At 25.2% G+C, this 11,183-nt stretch overlaps 1 protein-coding gene across 7 annotated transcripts in view; it reads right to left on the bottom strand.

Moving 5' to 3' along the window:
• The window catches only part of LOC123261899 (heterogeneous nuclear ribonucleoprotein 27C-like), a 35,891-nt gene extending 31,282 nt beyond the window's left edge, over window positions 1–4,609 (bottom strand). Inside the window, exons 1-3 of one of the 7 annotated variants that reach the window (XM_044723766.1) lie at window positions 4,219–4,609; window positions 3,086–3,293; window positions 1,339–1,525 (exon numbers count right to left, since the gene is read on the bottom strand). In XM_044723766.1, coding sequence (XP_044579701.1) covers window positions 1,339–1,525; window positions 3,086–3,293; window positions 4,219–4,256 — 433 coding nt within the window. In that variant the 5' untranslated portion in view covers window positions 4,257–4,609. The remainder of the gene's footprint in view (window positions 1–1,338; window positions 1,526–3,085; window positions 3,294–4,218) is intronic. The other 6 variants (XM_044723768.1, XM_044723769.1, XM_044723772.1 and 3 more) reach the window with 6 other exon arrangements.
• Window positions 4,610–11,183: the final 6,574 nt, after the last annotated feature.

An 11,183-nucleotide genomic window follows, 5' to 3' on the forward strand; every position in this document is an offset into this window, starting at 1 on the left:
GCAATAATCTAGGACAGTCTACTAAACCTGTAAGCAACTTTTTTACAAATAATATAGATGAGCAAGCTCATCTTGTTTATGAGATATCGATGTCGAAAAAAATCGAAAAAAGTGTTTTTTTTGTAGTAATTCCGAAATTTTTCATCAGATCAATTTTTTTGTTCAAAATTATTTTTAGAGCTCAAAAAACCACATCGATCGCCGCCTACCGCGTGAAAATCAGTTGATTTATTAAAAAGTTACAGCAGTTTGAAAATTAGAAAAATCGTGTTTCATCGAATTTTGATAAGACTTTTGAGCTCGAAGAGCTCAAAATAACACATAAATTGTATTTTTGAGCTCGAAGAGCTCAAAAAAGTCATGTGCAATTTTAGGCGCCTAGGTATGGAATTAGCGGGAAGTTGCAGGGATGTCCTTCAGGGTCAACCGTTTTCCTAATTTTTTTTTTTTTGTTTTAACCCAGCTAAAAAAATCTTTAAAATCAAAATTTCTTAAATTCCGTACGTGCAACGATAACTCTATCCTTATTGATTAAAAAGCAATTTGGGTTTTTATTTTGAGATGATCCGTTTTTGAGTTATCGAACCGACCATGGAGGGGGAAATTTTTTCTAGGGCTATCCGATCCCCAAATTCTTTCATTTTCCTTGTCAAAAAAATTTTCGAAAATCAACTCTTTTTTTCGATTGTCACAGTGGTGTACCCCCTTAAGTAACAATTAAAAAAAATTAATTTTTTAAAAATTAAAATATTAAATATAAATATCATTGATACGATGCTATAAAGATCTCCCAAAATTGAAGAAACAATTAATTAATTAATAATAATTAATTTCTAACAGACAAATAGATTAAAATTTATATTATCCTAATTATAATAATGCTAAATATCTTAAATTTATTTATATAATAAATAATTAAAAATGACTAGTGAAAACTACTAAGCTTATTTAGTTTATAGCTGAGTTATAGTATAATAAAATTATTAAATTACACAATAACTTAATAATAAATTAATATTAATTCGACATTGATTATATAATTTAATTAATAATAAATGTAACGATTTTATAAATTCAGTATTCACTGCTAAATATTTATAGTTTAATTATATAAAATAAATGCTTAATTGAAAGTGTTAATTACGTAATAAACAGTGTTTTGATTTAAACCAATAAAATTAGCATTGATATAATTAAAACAAGATAGAAATTAATATGCATGAAGGAGAAAATGTAAAAAATAAAAATTTTTAAATGAATGAATGAATGAGTGGAGTGAATAATAATAATAATGAAAATGTGTATGATAACAATATAAATAGTAGAGTTGTTTCTCACCTCTTGATTTCTTTTTCTCTTGGTCGTACATGATTACAACTTCCATGACCTTGCCAAAACGTGAAAAGAATTGTCGTAAATCTGTCTCAGTCACGTTGCTAGGCAAACCACCTAAGAATACTTTTGGAAAGCCACCACTTCGTTTTGGTTTTTGTAATGTACGTGGATTACATGGTTTTGGATCGATCTATAATTATTTTTAAAAAATCCAAATTAAATAATTGCAAGTTTTAATTTTGGTAATTTAATAGTGACTTGATTCGATTAATATATTTGTATTTAAAGTAAAAATTATTTTTTAAACAACATTAAAAATAATATCAATTATACATTGGCTTTTATAAGTTTTCCTTACAATAAAATTTATACTATCCTTGACCAAGTATTACTTTTATTTTTCTACGCATTAATTATTATTTATACTTATTAATGTTCTATATTATAAGTAACTTCCTTATTAATCTTAATCTATATTATTAAGAGAATAAGCAAAATTTTGTGGCCAGTGTATTTATATGATAAAATGGGTTTTTATGGTTAAATTTGGTATTATTAGAAAAATCTTGACTTGGAGTTGTGCCTTTTCAAAGTTTCATATCATTCTCACCAATAGTCAATTTATAATGATAAGTATTTAGGCTGCATTCGAAAATGCTCTATCTCTAGATACATAGTTAAGGAATTACCTTGTATCTTGTAAACTATTGACATTTTTAAAGATATAAGCTCATCCCGATGTTGCACTCATCGAGACCTTTCATTTGAGTACCCACATATACATATATATATTTAAGTACCCACATATATTTGAAATATATATATATATATATATATATATATATATATATATATATATATATATATATATATATATATATATATATATATCAAAAATGCATGTGGGTACTCAAATGAAAGCTCGTGATGAGTGTAATATCAGGATGAGCTTATATCTTTAAAATATATATCATATATATGTATATATGAAAAATATATCAAAAATGCATGTGGGTACTCAAATGAAAGGTCTTGATGAGTATAACATCGGGATGAGTTTATATCTTTAAAAATGTCAATAATTAAGAAATTACCTTGTATCTTGTGAACTATTGACATTTTTTAAGATATAAGCTCACCCCGACATTACACTCATCGAGACCTTTCATTTAAATACCCACATCAATTTTTCATATATTTATATATATTATATATATGTATATATGAAAAATATATATCAAAAATGCATGTGGGTACTCAAATGAAAGCTCTTGATGAGTGTAACATCGAGATGAACTTATATCTTTAAAAACATCAATAGTTAAAAAAGTACAGTGCAATTTAACAAAAGTCATTATCAAAATTTTATTTATTTATAGTTCACAAGTCACGACAGTCACATAGTGACTGCAAGGTTGCTCGGAGCTTTTAATTCAATAAAGTTCTCTATAAATAAAAAAACATGAATAAATCATCAAGCTTACAAGTTCATTGACTCTTACATGAAAGTAAAATTAAAACATTAGATTTTTAATACTTTATATTACCAATATAGTAGCAAAAATTAGAATAAATGCAAATGCGATTTGTAATCAGTCACTTATTTTAAAAAAATTAAACTAGTAATGAAACATAAAGTTAAAAATATTTTTCTCATTAAAATTATTAAATTTCCCGGATGTGTGGTCATTAATAATTTAAATTTAATCACTGTATTAATTGTAACTAAAAAAAAAAAAAAAATACTTACAGTCCGTCCGTCCAATTGATGCGGTCCATTTTGAAGAACCAGAGCAACATTAGCGGGATCGCTAAAGGTGACGAATCCAAAGCCACGACTGCGACCGGACTCGCTGTTCTTCATAACCACGCAGTCAATAACTTCGCCATAACGGCTGAAGTATCGTTGCAAATTTTCTTGAGTCGTCTCCCATGACAAACCCCCAACAAATAATTTTCTGTAAAAAAAAAAATCTCCATTAATATCTCACGCAAAAATAGTCACTTAAAAATTTTGTAATTACTCGACTCATCCAATTAAAAATAATTAAAAGCACATTTATGTAAATAAAATTTCTAATTGATAAAATTCAAGAGAATTAACGAACAATTAAAAAATTTCTAATTATTTTCATGAGAAAGTTTTTTTTTATTCACGTGTCCGTTGCAGCAGACGATTTTTATTGTTAATTTTTTTTTTAATTATGAAAATAAATATTATGGTTAATAAACAACTCATAAATAAGCCAACTTTAATATCAATGAAAAATTTTGATAAATAAAAATACTGAAACAGAAAATGCCTTCGCATCTTTTTACCGGCACAATAGACTGCGGCGATCTCATTTTTTGCGGAAAAAAAAAACTTGCCTCCATTAATTCTGAGAAGCCACGTAGAAGTTTTTAAAATATTAATTTAAATATAAATAAAATATAAGGAATTAAAAAAGATTAAATGAATAAATAAATATAAAGATTCCGAGTTAAGGATAAATAAAATAAAATAATTATAATAAAAATAACGGGTACGCCATGCGTAGCCGGTATTGGAGTCAATGAAAAAGGTCTCGGTGCGCTTGGGAAAAAAAATTCGCTTGTTTCACAAAAATTAGCTTATTTTACCAAGTTAAAAAAATTACAAAATTAATTACTGAAATAATAATAATAACAATAACTCATGCGTAAAATTTAAAAATTACTTTGAAATAAAATTAGTGATAAAAAAAAAAACGTGGCTCTGCGGAAAAACTTTAAGCGAAAAAATATTTAATTAATAATTAGAGATTTAAAATTACATGCTTAGTGTTAGGATAAATATTTATTATTTATATGTATTTATTTAACGGCTTGAGTGATAGTAAAATATGATAAAAAAAAACATACCCCTTTTCGTCGTCGTCCATTTCAGGTTTAACTCTCATAATATTAAACTTATAACTATCCGAATAACGTTACGTTATAAATTTAAAAGTTAATATCGAGGTTCAATAAAATAAAATGCTAAGATGCGTACGAGGTATATGGCACGATGCTGATAGTGGTGCTGGTTGTTAACGCGGAGACGAGGGTAATGGCTTCCCACAAATGATATTCCGTTTAGAATGTCGAATGTCGGATGTAGAGACGGCAAGCCAGCACACAGCACGGTCGTTGGTTAGTTTTCGCGTTAGTTTATTGGCTGGTCAGCTCAAGGGCTCGCTTGTGTGTGTGTCCTCAACCGGAATGAAAACGTTGCGATGCGCACTGCGTCACGTCCGGCGTCAATACGTGAGTCACTAACTAAATTGTAATTGTACTAAAATTCTCGAAACTCGACTTGACTGTAGACTTGTAGACTTCTCACTGACGTACTTAAATTTAATAAGACCCTGATGCGTTTTATTTTTTTTTTTTTTCAATTCATTTTCGATAATTTTATTAATAATAATAAAATTAGCCATGAAAATTAAGTTAGCCGACATTTAAAAATTAAAAAAAATTTTTTCATTGAAAAAAATTTTTTCATTGAAAAAATGGCTCCAAAAAAAAAAGAAAAAAAATTGTCAATTGTTAAAAACTTGAAAAACTGTAAATGCAATTTTAAAAAAAATATTTTTTTAGTTCTAATTTAATAATTTAAATAAAAAATCAAAAAATTAAAAACGTCGGCTAATATCATAAATTAGCCGACATTTAAAATTTTTTTATTTTGCTTAATTTATTAAATTATAACTACAAAATATTTTTAAAAAATTGCACGTGTAGTTTTTTAAATTTTTTACAAATGAAATTTTTTTTTTTTATTATTTTGCAATCATGTTTTTAATAAAAAAAGTTCTAAAAATTTTCAAATGTCGGCTAACTTAATTTTCATATTTTATTAACAATACTAAAGTTAGCCGACGTTTTTAATTTTTTGATTTTATTTTCAATAATTAAATTAGAATAAAAAAAAAATGCACGAATAGTTTTTCAAATTTTCTACATGTGGAATTTTTTCTTTTAATTTTTTTGTAATAATTTTATTAATAAAAAAATTTCTGAAAATTGTCAGATGTCTGCTAATTTTATTTTCATTAATACTAAAGTTAGCCGACGTTTTTAATTTTTTTTTATTTATTAAATTAGAACTATAAAATATTTTTTAAAAATTGCACTTATAGTTTTTTAAATTTTCTACGAATGAAATTTAAAGAAATTTTTTTTTTGATACAATTTTTTCAATAAAAAAAATTTTTTTAATTTTTAAATGTCGGCTGACTTAATTTTCATAATTTTATTCGGTTATGAAAATTTATTTAGCAAATATTTGACAATTTTACGAATTTTTTTAACAAAAAAATTATGACAATAAAGTTAGCCGAAATCTAAAAATTTTTAGAAATTTTTTTATTGAAAAAATTTTACATGTAGGAAGTTTTAAAAATTATACGTGCAATTTTGTAAAAATACTTTTTTGTTCTAATTTAATTAATAAAAATTGTTAATTTTAATATCATAAAAAATTTTGACACGTAAAAATTTTAATAAATTAAAAATTCAATTTTTTGGAACAAATTTGTTGAAAGAAAATTAAAAAATCGGAATTGACAGCTAAATTTAGTGTCATTATTTTGTTTTGTGGTTTATTAATTTTGTATGCAAATTATTTTGGAATACATTTAATAATTTTAAGAATTTTATACCAAATAAATTAGAAAAAAAATTGACATAGTTTAAAAAAATAAAAAATGAAATTTTTTTTAAATAATTTTTTGGAACTAATTTTTTTGTTAAATAAAATTAAAAAATTGTGACTGCTAACTTTAATGTCATAATTTTTTTTTTATTTTGAAGGTTGGATATTTTAGTGATAGCATTTAAAATTAAAAGATTAAAAAAATTAGTCATCTTTTTAAAAAATGAATGGATTAATTTTTTGGAAATTAATTTTAAATTTTAACATGTAATTTATAAGTATGAGTTTTTGTTATTTTTTTTTATTTGTTTAATTGATTTGTTGACTTGTGTTGTCAAGAGTTCAACAATCTTATAATAATGGCGGCAAAGTTACGGCGTGTTTTTTTTTAAGTCACGTGATTGGTTTTTTTTTTATTTTTCGCGGGAAAAATTTAAAACTAAAATTTGAAAAATTTTAATTTTCTTAAAAAATAAATTATTACAAAAAATAATTTTTAAAAAAATATTTTCTTTGCAATAAATTTTTGATTTTTATCAAAATTTTACTAAATATGAAACGCAAAAAAAAAATATATTTTCTGTTTATAATTAATTAATTTCTTATTTTTATCAAAAAAAAAAAAATTAAAATTAATATCACTCACTATTTTTTCTATTAATTGAAATAAAATCATAAATTTTACAAGATCTAGTTATAATAATAAAGTTAGCCGACGTTAATAATTTTTTGATTATTTTTCGTTTATTGAATTAAAACTAAAAAGTATTTTTAAAAAATTGCACTTATAGTTTTTCATGTTTGTACAAATGAAAATTTTTTATTTTTTTGTAATAATTTTTTTTAATAAAAAAAATTTTTTTAATTTTTAGATGTCGGCTAACTTAATTATCATGATCTAGTTTATAAAAAATTTGAAATAAAAATTAATTCAGTATAAATATATCTTTAAATTATAAATTCATCATATTAGAAAGGGGAAGTTTTCATTTCATATCCGGATCCGGTTTGTTAGATCCCTTTACTTGTATCCAGACTGATCCAGAGACCAAGAGCGATCAGTGTTTCTCAACTTATTTAATTTAAATAAATAAAAACGCTAAATTATGATCATTACTATCATACATTATAAAAAAATTCCTCTTTAATTTTTCAGTACCAACATTAAATAAAGTAAAACTTTAAAGTGCATAAACAATGAGAAATTACCATGAATAATTGCTATTACCGTAAGATTTTTTATTTAAAGAGCATTCTTTAGTTCAATTAATAATCATTTTTCTTTCTAACGGTTCATTTATTGTGCAATGGAAAAATTAATATAAAATGCTTAATAACGCAATTAATTTGTAGAAAAATTATTATTTTCTTTTACTGCTACGCAGAAATTGTTTGTTTCAGTAGCAATGTAAATAAGTTAATTTTATATTATATTGTTTATTGTACATTATGTAACAGTGCATTTTTCTTTATATAAATAAAGATACGCGGTGGAAGTTAAAAAAAAAATACAAAGTGAACGAAAAAGAAAGAGCAGACAGTGTAATAGAAAGACTAGCCTGGATTGTCTGAAATAAATTCTTGGAAGGGTCTAAACGATGGATCGGGATCCTTTGTAAAAGAATCAACAGAAATAATCATCGATACGTTCCCTTTCAATCTTATTCTATTGGTATTTCTTTTTAAAACTTCGTCTGTTGTACCTTCTATGTATCAATATCTATAGATATTATTTTTTTATAGCAATACCTGCTGTAAAACAAAGTTATAAAATTTTATTTTCTGCCCTCCGGCCGGAAAGTGGCAACTTTCTGGCCGCTGCGCTAAACAAAGTTGCCACATTCCGGCTACGTCGAGCAGAAAAATAGTATACATACCTTGGCCAGTAAAAAGCAAAGCCTCCGATCACATGTTTGTAAACCTCGGCTTCGCCTCGGTCAACAATTACACGTGATCTGAGACTTTTCTTATTTTACTGGCCTTGATATGTAATATACTATATCATTAAACTAGTTGTAAAGTCCAGTAAAATAGTGTTCACAACTAAGCCGGTGATAATTTTGTTGTCGACGGTGAAATTCACAATAAAATCCATGACAAATTTTAAAAACTAAAATTATTCTTTATAAAAATTGTAATTATTAATTTATTAAATAATTATTTATTTATAATATTAATTTATTAATCAATTAATAATTATTATTTTATAATTATTAATTTTATCAAATTTAAGACTGAATTGTTAAATAATTCAAGTTAAAAATTTTTTATCACGTATTAAAAGAAATTAAACACAAAATATATAAAAATGAAAATTATTCTTTATAAAAAATTATAATTATTAATTTTCTCATCAAATTTAAGACTAAATTATTAAATACAAGTTTAAAATTTTCTATCACGTATTAAAAAAAAGTAAACAAAAAAATTATAAAAATAAAAATTTCCCAGGGTCAGTTTCCGAAAATCAGTGACTGTAATTTGTTAGCCACATGTTTTTGTCCAACACGTGCAACGAATGACAAACTATACCTACAAACAGAACTCACACACCCACCTCTAAATATCTCAGATTTTTTTTTTTATTTATTCACCTTCTCTTTTATCTTCGCTCTAAACTATTACATACGACTGTACTTTATGACACACATACACATCTCCAACTACTACGTGTCTAGATAAATATAATAATACCAACAACTTTAGATCTACATCTTGATCGTTAAGAATACTAGAAAAAAAAAAAAAACATTATTTTGTTCTATTTAAATCCAGAAATTTAATTAAAAAAAATTAAAATTTTGTTTTGAATTACCAATAAAAATAATTATTAAAATGCACCGTTATATTATTACCCGAGGATTAAATATAATTCAAAAAACCATAAAATAAATCTTAAAAAAAAAAATTTCATGTTCAATTAAAATTCATGACCTCTTTGAAGGCCTTGAACATCAGCCCGAGCCAGACGAATTTATGTTTCGCAAATAAAAGAATTTACGTCTCTTCTCAGCCCGGAATTTATTTCAATAATAAAAATAAATAGAAATATGAACCAGGATAAATAATTTAAGTAATTACTAGCAACCTTGCAGTCACTATCTGACTGCCGTGACTTGTGAACTATAAATAAAATTTTGCTTTATTAAATAATTAACTTTATTAAATTGCACTGTACTTTTTTAACTATTGACGTTTTTATAGATATAAGCTTATCTCGATGTTACACTCATCAAAAGCTTTCATTTGAGTACCCACATGCATTTTTGATATATTTTTTCTATATATATATAATATATTTTAAAAATATAAGCTCATCCCGATGTTATACTCATCAAGAGCTTTCATTTGAGTACCCACATGCATTTTTGATATATTTTTCATATATACATACATATAATATGTATAAATATATGAAAAATTAATGTGGGTACTCAAATGAAAGGTCTTGATGAGTGTAACATCGGGATGAGCTTATATCTTTAAAAACGTCAATATTTAAGAAAGTACAGTACAATTTAACAAATATCTTGTGAACTATTAACATTTTTAAAGATATAAGCTTATCCCGACATTACAGTCATCGAGGGCTTTCATTTGAGTACCAACACCAATTTTTCATATATTTATATATATTATATATATGTATATATGAAAAATATATCAAAAATGCATGTGGGTACTCAAATGAAAGGTCTTGATGAGTGTAACATCGGGATGAGCTTATATCTTTAAAAACGTCAATAGTTAAGAAAGTACAGTGCAGTTTAACGTAATTAACAAAAGACCTTGTATCTTGTGAACTATTGACATTTTTAAAGATATAAGCTCATCCCGATATTACACTCATCAAGACCTTTCATTTGAGTACCCACATTAATTTTTCATATATTTATATATTATATATATATATATATATATATATATATATATATATATATATATTTATATATATTATATATATGTATATATGAAAAATATATCAAAAATGCATGTGGGTACTCAAATAAAAGATCTTGATGAGTGTAACATCGATATGAGCTTATATCTTTAAAAACGTCAATATTTAAGAAAGTACAGTACAATTTAACAAATATCTTGTGAACTATTAACATTTTTAAAGATATACGCTTATCCCGATATTACAATCATCAAGACCTTTCATTTGAGTACCCACATTAATTTTTCATATATTTATATATATTATATATATATATGTATATATGAAAAATATATCAAAAATGCATGTGGGTACTCAAATAAAAGATCTTGATGAGTGTAACATCGATATGAGCTTATATTTTTAAAAATGTCAATAGTTCACGAGATATAAGGTCATTTCTTATTTATGTATCTAGAGACAGAGCATTTTCGAATGTAGCCTAAATACTTATCATCATAAATTGACTATTGGTGAGAATGATATAAAACCTTGAAAAGGCACAACTCCAAGTCAAGACCTTTCTAATGATACCAAATTCAATCATAAAAACTCATTTTATCATATAAATACACTGGCCACAAAATTTTTCTTACTCTTTTAATAATATAGATTACGTCAGACGTGTGATGAACGATTTGGTGCGCTCACACATAAGATAAATAATATTATTAATATTAAATTAAAGCAGTGTTAAACAATAGAGGTTACTCTGAGAAAGAAAAAAGAGTCAGAGGTAAAAAGCATGAAGCATTAGCTTCCTTAACTTATGTAGCACCCATACAATTGTAAAGAGGATCCAAGTAATAGGAATGTACATTACAATACATTTATGGATAATGTTAAATTAATCTTCTTACTTCTATTCTCCCCTCTTTATTGTATTTACTTGACTCGGATCCCACGCCTCCACTTGGATCCTCACAATGAGTCTTGTGAATGTAGAATCTAGATATAGAGCATAGTCACTACTGACTACCGACTGCTGACTTCTGACTAGTGGTTTTTATTTAAATGCAAGAAATCGTATATGTATACGTTGTTCTGTTGAGGTTTTTAGTTTTTAAATCCAAAGAAGAAGACGAAGAAGAAGAAGAAGAGACCGGTGGTGAAGAAGGAGAAGAATAAGAGAGAGAAAATAACGATAGATTCTCCAAGTCCCAGTATCCCGTTCACCCTGGACCCATTCGGCCGTAAACTTGTGCTCCTCTCCAATTCAAGTTTGTTTTTTAATTTAAGTACTTTTATTTA

The sequence above is a fragment of the Cotesia glomerata genome, linkage group LG3 (genome assembly GCF_020080835.1).
Source record: "Cotesia glomerata isolate CgM1 linkage group LG3, MPM_Cglom_v2.3, whole genome shotgun sequence".
Lineage (NCBI taxonomy): Eukaryota > Metazoa > Arthropoda > Insecta > Hymenoptera > Braconidae > Cotesia > Cotesia glomerata.